This window comes from Hemitrygon akajei, chromosome 4 (genome assembly GCF_048418815.1).
Source record: "Hemitrygon akajei chromosome 4, sHemAka1.3, whole genome shotgun sequence".
Taxonomy (NCBI): domain Eukaryota; kingdom Metazoa; phylum Chordata; class Chondrichthyes; order Myliobatiformes; family Dasyatidae; genus Hemitrygon; species Hemitrygon akajei.
The window spans coordinates 74078044-74091930 of record NC_133127.1 but is presented as its reverse complement, the minus strand read 5'-3'; the positions used below and the strand labels follow the sequence as shown (position 1 = coordinate 74091930).

The 13887-nt window shown below is 41.4% G+C and overlaps 1 protein-coding gene across 6 annotated transcripts in view; it reads left to right on the top strand.

Annotated features, from left to right (window-relative positions):
- kiaa1109 (KIAA1109 ortholog) overlaps positions 1 to 13887 on the top strand; it is a 447188-nt gene that overhangs the window by 282170 nt on the left and 151131 nt on the right. For all 6 annotated transcript variants that reach the window (XM_073042844.1, XM_073042847.1, XM_073042845.1 and 3 more), the window contains exons 42-43: positions 5163 to 5308; positions 10161 to 10380. In XM_073042844.1, the coding sequence (XP_072898945.1) occupies positions 5163 to 5308; positions 10161 to 10380 (366 nt within the window). The remainder of the gene's footprint in view (positions 1 to 5162; positions 5309 to 10160; positions 10381 to 13887) is intronic.

The window sequence follows — 13887 nt, the reverse complement described above, 5'->3', positions numbered from 1 at the left end:
TGACATGTGAGTTAGGGGCCACCATATTTGCACAGGTCTACTGGAACTTAAACTAAAACAAAGCAATTTTTTAAAAATAAAAATATATAAAAAATTTTAAAAACAAAGCAATTTATGCCAGCAGACCAAACTGCTACTAATCCAGTTGGATCACCTACTGGTATATCCTCCATGCACACGTTGAAGGATCTGGAATCAATGTATGACAGCTACTAAGGTCTCAAGGTTTGCCACACCTAGAGAATTGCATTCATTTTTGGTTGCCAATTATAGAAAGGATGTTGAGGCTTTGGAGAGGGGGTAGAAGAGGTCTATCAAGATGTTACATGGATTAGAAATTATGTGCTACCAATGAGGTTAGGCAGACTTCAGTTTTCTCTGCAACAGTGGAGGCTGAGGGGACATCTGATGGAGGTTTGTAATATTTTGAGTGGCATAGAGAGACAGCTAGTATCTTTTTCTCAGTGTTCAAATATCTAATACCAGAGGGCCTGCATTTAAAGATGAGAGGGGGGCAAATTAAAAGGAGGTTTGAGGGGCAAGATTTTTTTGTAGGGAGTGGTGGGTGCATGGAATGCACTGTAGGTGTGGTGGAGGAAAAAATACAATAAAGGCATTCATGAGGTCTTAGATCGGCACAAGAATGTAGAAAAGAAAAAATATGAACATGTATAGGCAGGAGAGATGAGTTTAGTTGGATACTCGCTTACTAATTAGTTTGGCTTACCACCATTGGCCAGCTGGCCTGTTCCTGTGCTGTACTATTATTTTTTAAATGTAAGGTGATACAGTTTAGGAAGTCAAATAATGCAAGCACACGTAGAGGAAATAGTAAGGTAACGAGAAATGTTGATGAAGCTTGGGGTTCAAATCCACAGTTCCCTATAAATGGCAACAGGGTCAAGATGTTGAATATAAGTCAGTTTGTGACATTGCGACTTTGCAACCCAATATTTAGGCTGCACTTGCAATATTGTGTACATATCTAGTTGCCACACTATAGGAAGGATGTGGTTGTGCTGGAGAGGGGATTTGAAGACTTGGGTTATGGAAGGATTTTATGCTCTTTTACCCAGGCTGAGGGGTATCAAATGCAAGAGGGCATAAATTTAAGCTGAAATGGAAGTAGCTTTGAAGGGAATTTAGGGCAAAGCTTTTTTTTTTAAAGAGTATAAGTACAGCTGATAGAGGAGATGGCAGAATCAGATACAATCACATTATTTAAGAAGTGCTCAAATGGAAAGATGTGGATCTAAGACAAGTAAATGAGATTAGTGTAAATAGGCTCAAAAAGGCATTAATGTGGTGGGCCCAGTAGCTTGTTTCTGTATTGCATGACTTTAGAATTGTCTGGAGTTTTGTGAATATACCAGATTAAAGTTCAAGCAAGAACCAGGCTTCATTTCTCATTTTAAATGTAAATAAGTTCAAGAAGCTTGCAATTAGCCTTCCGTATTTTTTTTTTGAAAATAACAAGCAGTAAATTTAAAGTTAAAAACAGAGCACCTACCAGATTGTATATGCAAGGCAGTGGTGTTTTGTTAATGAACTGGCATTGAACTAGGGAACATGACTAAGTTATTTGCACCATTGTGACTTGAGTGCAAACTGACAGATTGATGGTTGTTGTCACTTAATACATCAAACATGATCACAGGCAATCAATAATTTTTGTGAACTCAGAAACAGCCCTAACAACATTAATTCTAAGTGCCTGGCCCTCTCTTGTCAAAAGTTTTAGGATATTTATGTTAATTAATTTCTCCCAAAGGTGCTTCGACCTTCAGAGGTGTCTTAGGAATTACAATGTGCTTCCACTATCTCAAAGGAACCATTTGTCAACCCAAAGTATTGAAGTAAACAATATCATTGTAGTTATTGAAATTGCATTGAAACACTTTCTGTTACTGTTGATCCTTAGGGTATAAAAATATGATGTACCTTTGAGTTTGTGAGCCTTCAGAATGATGCCTGCTACCAGTAAACAATGCAATCAAGGAAGACTTCTACAGACAGTTCACAAGACTACTTTTGCTTATTTTTAAAAGTCTTCTTTTTCTTTCAAATGCAGTTCGAAAGGTTTAAAAGGGTCAAAGGTTAATTTATTATCGAAGTATACAACTCTGAAATTCATTTTCTTCAGATGGCCACAAAATCAAGAAAACCCTCCACATTCACCTTGATGTTTCAGTCTCCCTCATGGCTTTAATCAGTGAACGGTGGAAGTTTTGATCGGCAAAATGGAGTTGAATATCAGCTCACACCCCGTCCCACAGTCTCCTCACCACGAGGCTCGCACTCGCTGCCTCTGCCTCCTGGAATCCTCTCAAAGACTGCAAAATGCTGGATCACCTACACAATCTCCAAACTGCAAATATCAGGCTCCAACAGTTCCAGAAACACATTCAAGATGAAAAACAGATGTAAAAGACACAATAAAAAGTAAAATGTATAGTATTCTGGGCTATCCTGAAGATGTCGACCGTGGGAGCTCTGCACGCAGGTGCCATTGTGACCAGAAATCTATTATATTCTGCTACTGTGATCTGCATCTTGATGGTGTGTTTTCAGGACGATGGGTTGCTGTGTCTGAGGGTGTCGGTAAGGTTTCGAGCAAAGCATGTGGTCTCGAGGCCAAGAAGCCTGATAACAGAGTGTGAGGCCACATTCAACTCCATTTCTTGCCATCTCGCCGATTAAATAATTGAAGGAGATTGAAATCATCGAGGCGAGAGCAGTAGGTGAGCGGGTGTTTAACTTCGTCTACCAGCCTCTTGCTTACTGCTTCCAGAGGAAGGTGTCTGTGAGTGATGATCTCTCTCCCTCGATGCTGTCAGAGGATGGTGCCAAAGATGGTCTTCGGCAAGGTATAATCGATGCAGCCTGTGGATTGGACTGTAGTTCAGGTTATGTCTCTGATCTGGTCTCTGGTTGCTCCATTTTTTTGTGTGATTTTGATTGGAGCGGCCTGCAAATAAAGTATGACACAGCGCTAGGTTGAACTGAGCTCAGCTTAATATGCCTGGACTGTTTTGATGACTTTCGTGGGTTGGTGTTTTGTGTTTTTTTTTACTCTTAATCATTTACATTATTTGCTTTTTTGTACATGGGAGGGGGTTGTTGGTTATTTTCTTTGAGTGGGTTCCATGGTTTTCTTTATTTTGTGGCTGTCTGTGGGAAGACAAATCTTAGGACTATATACTGCATATCTACAGTACTTTGATAATAAATGTACTTTGAATCTTTGCTTGTTCTGATAAAGACTTGTATCTCCAGCTTCAGTGTCTCTCTGGTGACTTCAGCCCTGGTCTCTCTAGGTGCCATTCTGACAGCTGTTACTGGGATAACCTCTCCTGTTTGTGGATACTTTTCCACATGTTCCCAATTTACCTCATCATCTTCCTCAGCAGTTACTCCCATGGCTACTCCCCAGTGAGCACCTATCTGCTGGGCCTTATCCCAGTACCTCTCAGTCCGCCTAGATCCCTGACTAATTCATTCTTGTATTGTTCTAATTGTTCTGCTTGTTGTTCATCTCTCTCCAAGCTGTTCCTTCAATTTGTCTAGCTGTACTTGTGCACTGCCTCAGTGTTCCACGTATTCATCACTTTTCTAATGTAGCTCTGCTATTTGTACACTATGTGATTCCAGGCACTTTGTTTCCTCTTGCAAATATTTGTGACATAGAATGACTGCTGCTTGATCTCCCTTCCTCTGTGATAGGTTTTTCCACAACTGCCAATGATACTCTGGGCTCCTGGTCTTAATCCACCCAGCTTTGTCCATTCCCTGTTCAACCTCCTCAGGTTTATGGAGCATATACTCTGTGAATTGTGCCATCTTCATAATTGAGCCTGTGATGTTGCTGTATCCCTTTGATGTAGAAAATTAAATATTGCCTGCCTTAGGCTTTGATTGTCATGTTTTACCACACAGTATCTCCCAAACTACTCAAATGTTCTCAGTAGCCACGCTAGACTTGATCTGTTGTCCATCGAACAAGCATACACACTCTCTGGAGTCCCAAGCAGACGGTAACCACCTTTTGCAACTGGTGGCTCTTTCTCAACAAACAACCCAAGTGCTATTGGACAGCTGGTCCCTGACACAAAACACAGAAACATACACAAACTTTTACATCTATCAGGTTAATTCTTTGCCATGTCCTTTGATGCTCTGTGATCCCATGGTTGTTGACCTAAACAGATCTAAGTATGGGTGCCATTCCTTTTAAAAAATATACTCACCCCCTTCGACTGCTGAAGTCACTGGACACATTGTGGGTCATGAACATATCCCAGCTGACAATCCAAATATTGTGATTGTGATTGAAGTCACTGGTGAGACAATGAAGCTGCTGATGTAGGAGTTTTTATTAAGAAAACGCAGGTATCATTCTGGAGTCTCACAAACCAAAAGGTACATCACATTTTTACAGCCCTAGAATCAAAGGTAACAGTACGTCATCCAATAAGGTTTCAATATCCACAATGACATTGTTTACTTCAATACTTTGGGTTGACAGATGGTTCCTTTGGGATATGTAGTGGAAGCACATTATAATTGATCAGACACCTCTAAAGGCGCAAAGGCCTTCGGGAGAAAGTAATTAACATAAATATTCTAAGACATTTGGATGACAGTGAGCCAGACACCCAAAATCAGGGCTGTCTCTGTGTACACGGTAAGTGCATAAACTATTGATTGCCTGTTCTTGTGACCATGTTTGATATGACAGTGACAACATCCTCCTGGTCTGTCAGCTTGCACTCAAGTCATAATGATGCAAATAACAGCCGTGTAGCCTGATTTGATACAAGCAATTAACACACCCCATTTTCTTAATGTTCGTCTCTTGCTTATGCAATCTCTTAGTCTGTGGAGCAGCCTGTGCTTTTAACTTCAATTTACTGCCTGCAATTGACAAAAAAAATGAAGGCTAATTGCAAGCTTCCTGAATTTATTTACATTTACAATAAGAAATGAAGCTGGATTCTTTTTTGAATTAACATTTGGTTTATTTGCATAATCCAGAATGCTCCTTAACAATAGTAACAGATTAGTTTTATGAACTGTGGACCCCAGAATTTAACCCTGATGTAGTTTAGTTAGGTGTAACTGCTTAGATGCGATTTTCTTAAGTCTGCTGTTCTTTGTTGCAGCTACAGTGAGTGAACACACTATGCTTTTGGAGAGCAGTCGTCCACCAGGAGGTGGAACAACCTCTGGACCAGTAACTGGCTGTGATATCATGAGAAAGTTATCCAAAACAAATACTCATGCACATGAATCCACTCTTAAAATAAAAGTAAGTACAAAATAAAAGTTGCTTGTAATTTAACAAGATGCCTGTTCCCTATGTTTATTTATCAAGAATGATGTGCTATCTTAATTTTATTTTTATTTCTACTAAGTGTAATTCACTTTCAAACCTATTTTGGCATTTAAAATTATGCACTGCAGTTTAATATTTTAAATCCAGTGGTTATGGAGAGACAGGACCATAATCTTAGTCCCTTCCAACTAATGTTCAGAATTTTTTTACAGCATAGATTATTTCATTTATTATACCAATAATCTCTTAATTTAGCTTTTAGATTGTAGATGTAAATATAGTTTTCAGGATGAGAGTTTTTTCAGTAATCTGGTATACTGTTTTCTTTTACACCAAAATGTAATTTATAAACAATGGCCACCAAGTAGTGTACATTTTAGACCAAAAGACCATAAGACATAGGAGCAGAAATAGGCCATCTGGCCCATTGAGTCTGCTCCAGCATTCAATCATGGCTGATCTTTTTTTTCTCCTCCTCAACCCCAGTTCCCGGCCTTCTCCCTGTAACCCTTGATGCCATGTCCAATCACATACCTATCAATTTCTGCCTTAAATACATCCAACGACCTGGCCTCCACAGCTGCAAGTGGCAACAAGTTCCATAAATTCACCAACCTTCGGATAAAGAAATTTCTCCGCATCTCTGTTTTGAAAGGGCGCCCCTCTGTTCTGAGACTGTGCCCTCTGTGCCCTAGACTCTCCCACCATGGGAACGTCCTTTCCACATCTACTCTGTCTAGGCCTTTCAACATTTGAAAGGTTTCAATGAGATCCCCCCCCCCCCCATCCTTCTGAATTCCAGTGAGTACAGACCCAGAGCCATCAAACGTTCCTCATATGATAACTCTTTCATTCCTGGAATCATCCTCGTGAACCTCCCCTGGACCCTCTCCAATGCCAGCACATCTTCTCTAAGATGAGGGGCCCAAAGCTCTTTACAGTACTCGAGGCGAGGCTGCACCAGTGCCTTATAAAGCCTCAGCATCACATCCCTGCTCTTGTATTCTAGACCTCTTGAAATGAATGCTAACATGGCATTTGCCTTCCTCACCACTTACTCAACCTGCAAGTTAACCTTTAGGGTGTTCTGCACAAGGACTCCCAAGTCCCTCTGCATCTCAGATTTTTAAAATTTTCTCTCCATTTAGAAAATAGTCTGCACAATTATTTCTTCGATCAGAGTGCATGACCATGCATTTTCCAACATTGTATTTCATCTGCCACTTTCTTGCCTATTCTCTTAATCTGTCTTAAGTCCTTCTGCATCATGCCTGTTTCTTCAACACTACCTGCCCCTCCACCAATCTTTGTACCATCTGCAAACTTGGCAACAAAACCATCTATTCCATCATCTAAATCATTTATATACAGCATAAAAAGAAGCAGTCCCAACACCGACCACTGCAGAACACCACTAGTCACTGGCAGCCAACCAGAAAAGGGTCTTTTTACTTCCACTTGCTGCCTCCCACCAATCAGCCAATGCTCTAACCATGTTAGTAACTTTTCTGTAATACCATAGGCTCTTGACTTGATAAGCAGCCTCATGTGTTGGCACCCTGTCAAAGGCCTTCTGAAAGTCCAAATATAGAACATCCACTGCATCCCTTTTATCTATCCTACTTGTAATTTCCTCAAATAATTCCAACAGGTTCGTCAGGCAGGATTTTCCCTGAAGGAAACCATGCTGATTTTGTCCAATCTTGTTTTGTCACTAGCTATTCTATCAGCTCATTCTTAACAATTGACTCTTAACATCTTCCCAACCACTGAGATCAGGCTAACTGGTCTATAATTTCCTTTCTGCTGCCTTCCTCCTTTCTTAGAGTGCAGTAACATTTGCGATTTTCTTAGTCCTCTGGCATCAAGCCAGAGTCCAATGATTTTTGAAAGATCATCTCTAACGCCACCACAATCTCTAACACTACCTCTTTCAGAACCCTAGGGTGCAGTTCATCTGGTCCGGGTGACTAATGTACCTTTAGGCCTTTTAACTTTTTGAGCACCTTCTCTCTTGTAATAACTGCATCCACTTCTCTTCCTTCACACACTACAGCATCTGGCATACTGCTAGTCTATTCCACATTGAAGACTGATGCAAAATACTCATTTTGTTCATCTGCATCTCCTTGTCCTCCATTATTATTTCTCCTGCCTCCTTTTCTAGCAGTCTAATGTCCACTCTCATTTCTCTTTTATTTATAACATACTTGAAAAAACCTTTTCTATCCACTTTGATATTATTTGCTAGCTTGCTTTCATATTTCATTTTTCCCTCCTAATGATTTTTAGTTGATCTCTGTAGGATTTTAAAAACTTCCCAATCCTCTGTCTTCCCACTAAGTTTTGCTTTGTTTTGCTTTTACATTAGCTTTTACTTCCCTTGTCAGCCATGGTTGTACTATTTTACCAATTTTATCATTAAATACTGAGTATTTCTTCAGTTTTGGAATACATCTATCCTGCACCTTTCCTCATTTTTCCCAGAAACACATGCCATTGCTGCTCTGCTGACATCCCTTCCAGCAGTTCCTTTCAATTTACGTTGGCCAACTCCTCTCTCGTACCACTGTAATTTCCTTACTCCGGTAAGGAGTAAGGATGTAGTCTGATGTAGTCTGCTACATCAGACTTTACTTTCTCCCTAACAGATTTGAAGTTTAATTCAATCATATTGTGATCACTGGTTCCTAAGGGCTCCCTAATCGCCTCCGGTTCATTACGTAACATCCAATCTAGTATAGCTGATCCCCTATTAGGCTCAATGACAAACTGCTCTAAAAAGCTATCTCTTAGGCATTCAACAAGCTCACTCTCTTGAGATCCATTACCAACCTGATTTTCCTAATTGACCTGCATGTTAAAATCTCCCATGACTACCTTAACATTGCTCTTTTGACTCGCCTTTTCTATTTCCTTTTGTAATATGTGGTCCACCTTCCAGCCACTGTTGGGAGGCCTGTATATAATTACCATCGATGCCCTTTTACCCTTGCAGTTTCTTAACTCAACCCACAAGGATTCAACATCTTCCGATCTTATGTCACATCTTTCTACTGATTTGATGCCATTTTTTACCAGTAGAGCCGCACCACCCCCTCTGCCTACCTTCCTGTCCCTCCAATATAATGTGTAACCTTGGACATTCAGCCAACTACAACCATCCTTCAGCCACGATTCAGTAACAACTGTACCTGAAATGAAGATCAACAAGAGACCATCCACCTCATTTCTTATACTACGTGCATTTAAATTCAACACCCTGAGTACCATGTTTGCTGTCCTTCTGATTCTACATCTCTTATGTTTTGATACTCAGCCTGATAACTGCAACTAAGTCCCATGACCTGCCTACCCTTCCCTACAGTCTGACTGCATGATATCTTTACTTTTTTACCATCCGTCCTATCCTGAGTCCCTTCACTCCAGTTCCCACCCCCCTGCCAAATTAGCTTAAACCCCAACCCCCCCCCAACAGCTCGAACAAACATGCCCAAGAGAATATTGGTCCCTCTAGGGTTCAGGTGCAACCCATTACTTTTAAACAGGTCATACCTCCTCCAGAAGAGATCCCAATGATCCAAGAACCTGAAGCCCTGCCCCCTGCACCAGCTTCTCAACCACGCATTTATCTGCCAAATCATCCTGTTTCTACCCTCACAAGTGCGTAGCACAGGCAGCAATCCAGAAATTACTACCCGGGAGGTCCTGCTTCTCAGCCTTCTACCTAGATCTCTAAATTCTCTTTTCAGGTCCTCATTGCTTTTCCTTCCTATGTCCTTGGTACCAATGTGTACCAAGACATCTGGCTGCTCCCCCCACTCTCCAAAATGTTGTGGACTTGATCTGAGACATCCCTGACCCTGGCACCTGGGAGGCAACATACCATCTGGGTGTCCTGTTCACGTCCACAGAATCTCTTGTTCCCCCTCACTATTTTGTTACTAAAAGTTTTTGTTATGTATTTATTTGCGAACTTCAAAATTAATTTGCTAAGTTATCTACATATCTTCCAATATCCACTTGCTCTGGTAGTTGTTGATACTGATTGGAAAAATAGCTTAATGATCAAACAGACAAATGAATATATTGATCCAATACTTCCTGATAGCCAGAAACTGCCCATGCTTGATGCTCACTTGTATTTTAATTGCATTGTGTATTAAATGAAGCCAGTATGATCATCTTCAACGAGACCCCACAGAGCGTTCACCTTCCAAATGTAACATTAGGTGGGAGGTGTTTTGGAGGGGCAGAGGTTTGGTGATTATGAGTGGAGTAGGTGCAGAACATGTTACCCACAGTAAAAAGGAGAAAAGCACTTGGACAGCTATCTCACATCACTCAAAGTTTGGTTATTTATTTCTGAGTGGAGCTATTGTTCCTAAATTTGCTGCAGGTTCCTTACAAAAAAAAATTGTAGTGTGGCAGTGAGAAATCAGCAGAATTTGTATTCCCCCACTGAACTCTGTGAGGATTGCAGTGGTAGGATGTAATCTCAGAATCATCAGAGAATAACTGCCAAGTAGTAGAGAATTGCCATTGAGTCCTGAATTTTCTGGGTTATGTGAGATAACCCTGTTCATTTTGAATAGACTATAATCATTTATCCATCGGGCAGTCAATTTCATTTTGCTTCTGAGAGGTAACCATAAACTACCAAGCTATGATATTATCTATTTGAATTGCAAATATTAAAATTTCTGCAGTGTGTTTATAGACTTATTGTACAGGAAGTGAAATGCATAAGAAAAGTTGAAATTAAATCTATCCCATTATCTAAGCTTTCAAAATATTCCAACTTTTTTCCATGCTTGCCATACAGGGTGTTCATCCTTACCAGTCTCTCAGCTACACCAGTGGAGATACGGTAGCAGACTCACCTGCCCACATTAGCCGACCGGGACTGCCGACAAGGGAAAGTCCTAGGAAGGAAAGTCTGCTGAGCTACTTGACTGGGAGCTTCCCTAGTCTTCACAATCTTCTTGAAGGAACGCCTCAACGTAATGCAACAGTGATTAAAAGCAGCTCACTTACACGTCAAGGTATATTTCACGTTTGTTCCCATAGATCCACTTCAGGGATTGATGTTCCTGAATTACGTGCGGTCTGAAAGCTTGAATTTTTTTTCTTCTTAGCCTTTACATGCATACTTTGCTGTTGTTTTATGTGAAGTGTAAGTGAGACATTGTCATGAAAGCTGTTTAAACCAACTCACCCAACTTTGGTGACGGTTATACTACAAGTCAAAATTGAAATAGTTTTCAAAAAAATGTAGTAGGTATAACTTTCAAAGCTAAATTTCAGCCCTAATTCTTAATCTTTGATCAAGTGACATAGGTGACAACAAGGCTTTGCTCCCAGATGAGTTCAGTGCCTTACATGTTCACTTTGACCATCAAAATTTAGAGGAACCTTCATGAGTTCCCACAGCCCCTGATGACCCTGTGATTTCAGTCTCTGAGGCCAATTTAGAGCAGCCTTCAGGAGGATGAACCCACAGAAAGCATCCGGCGCAGATGGGGTACTGGGCTGAGTACTAAAGATCTGTGCTGATCAACTGGCTGGAGTGTTAACTGATATCTTTAACCTCTCGCTTCGGCAGTCTGAAGCACCTACCTGCTTCAAGCAGGCTTTGATTATACTGGTGCCCCAAGAAGAATGTGATAATCTGCCTCAATGACCATCATCCAGCACTTTCATGCACTGTGATTAAGTACTTTGAGAGGCTGGTGATGAAACATCTCAAATCTTGCCTGAGAAGTGACTTGGATCTGCTCCAATTTGCCTTCTGACAGAGAGATCCGCAGCATATGCCATTTCATTGGCTTCTCATTCAACCCTGGAACATCTGGACAGCAAAAATGCATACTTCAGGATGGTCTTTTTCAATTAGAACTCAGCATTTAACACCATCATCCCGTAAAGCTAATCAATAAGCTTCAATACCTTTGCCTCAATACCTCCTTGTGCAACTAGATCCTTTATTTTTCCACTTGCAGGCCCCAATCAATCAGCCTTCATCAGCACAGGGCTGTGTGCGTAGCCCTCTTATCTACTCACTTTGTACTTATGACTGTGAGGTTGTACAGCTGCAATGCCATATTAGTGGATATGGTCCAGTCCATCACAGGTAAAGTCCAACCCACCATTAAGCATGTCTACAAGGGGTGTTGTCATAGGGAAACAACATCCGGCCTGAACCTGCACCATCCAGGCCATGCTCTCTTCTCACTGCTGCCATCAGAGAGGTGATACAGGAGCCTCAGGACCCAGACTGCCAGATTCAGGCACAGTTATTATTCCTCAACCATTAGGCTCTTGAACCAGAGAGGATAATTTCACTTAACTTCATTCACCCCATTATTGAACTGCTCCCACAACCTATGGACTCACTTTCAAGGACTCTTCATCTCATGTTCTTGATATTTATTGCATGTTTATTTATTATTATTATTATTTCTTCAACATGTTCAACAGAGTTGGGGTAATGATGCACCCCTGTTTAACTCTGGTCTCAACCTTAAAAGGTGCTGTTTCAGAGCCGCTGATGCTGGTGACTGTTGCACTTATATCATTGTGTTAGAGCTGCAAGATCTTGAGGTATTTCTCCAGCCACCTGATTGTGGACAGTACTTGCCAAAGGGCAAGACGATTTGTAACCCTCCGGTTTGGTCAGCAGCGTAAGTCTAGGGAGGGCGATCTCTGGCCCCTCAAACGTGTGAAGTTTTGAGGTGCAGAACCTCCTGTTTGTGTGGATGCTGCATGATTTGTTCCCGTTACAAATCAGTACCATGAAATAATGAACAGTACACCATGTGCAATTAAATGATTTAGTTTTATAATTCTTAATTTGACTGAAGGGTAAAGAAAAACAAAAAGAAAAGGGCCCATTTCAATGAAACAGTCTAATGTGCACAAGTTGGAGCTCAATGTTTCCCTTCCACTGATCCTCCATCGATTTCCCTGGAATTTGTCAACTCCCTGCCCAATTCCAAATCTACTCCTTCCTGGTGTCTATGACCTCTCCTTTCAGGCATCTTCTCTCTTTATCTCTCGCTGAACAAAAGACCCAGATCACCCAGACTCAGGCACACAAGAAGAGAAAACACTCACTTCATTGGACGGCGCACATTCCAAAGCCCCATCATCTCCAGTCATAACCCAAACACTGCTGCTACAGAAAAACCATTACATTTGCAGTGCTTCTACAGAAAGACCTTTGAAATAGCAGTGAAACCTTTCCCAGGGTGTTACAGATTTATGGAGTCAAATGCTTTTGTAAGGTCTTTGAATGCCGAATAAAGTGGGAGATTTTGTTCCTGGGCTTTTTCCTGCAATTGACGTGCTGAAAAAGTCATGTCTGATGTTTCTCTGGCTGGACAGAAGCCACACTGAGACTCAGGCAGGAGATCTTCTGCCAGAGGTGAAAGCCGATCACGTAAAATTCGGGTGTGAGGAGGGAGATTCCTCTACAATTTCTCCAGTCAGCTTCATCACTCTTTTTGTAGAGTGTGACAATCAGGGCATCCCTGAATCTTCTCTTGATCCCAGATCTTGACAAGCAGGTCATGAATATGATTTAAAAGTTCCGTGCCACCTTCCTTGAGGAATTCCATCAGGCCCAGTGGCCTTGTTCCTCCATTTTTTTTGCAGATAGTCTACCCTCTTTGATACAAGAAGGCTCAAGGCAAAGAACAAGGTGTCAACAACTTCCATCATGGAGCTCCAATATGCAGATGACAACACCATCGAAGCTCACTCTGAGGAGGATCTTCAGTGCATAATGGATGCTTTTGCCAAAGCATACAAGCTCCTGGGACTTGATCTAAACATCAAGAAAGCCCAAGTCCTGCACCAACCTGCTTTCAGATCAAGCTCCTAAACCGCCAGCTATCCAAGTTGACAGCATCCCTCTGAATAACACTGATCATTTCCCATAACTTGGCAGCCTTCTTTTCAAGAGCCAACATTGACCTTGAAATAAATTGCAAAATAGGCTGTGTGAGTGGAGCCTTTGCCAGGCTGGGAAAGAGGTTTTTTGAAGATTGGGATATCAAGACCAACACTAAGCTTCTGGTCTATAAAGCTATAGTCCTCCCCTTCTTACTCTGTGGAGCAGAGTCATGGACAGCATATAGCAGGCCCATAAGATCCCCAGAAATTTACTCTCAAAAATGCCTCCAAAAGATTCTGAGAGTTAGCTAAAAGAACAGGCATACTAACTCCATCATCCTTGAGGAAGCTAACATTAACTCCATAGCCATAATCGTGACTCAATGCCAGTTGTAATGGATTGCCGACATCATTCATATGCCTGACTCCCACCTCCCTAAAAAAAAAACTCCTGTTTGGTCAACTCAAGGATGCAAAGCACAGTCCTGGAAGGTAGAAAAAGTGGTTCAAGGACAATATCAAGACCCACCTGAGGAAGTGCCGCAACAACCTGAATGCATGGGAGAAATTAGCACAGGATAGGGAAAGCTGGAGGAAGGGCTGTCTGACGGAACTGCACAGCTTGAAGAATTAACTCCACCATGCTGCTTGAGACT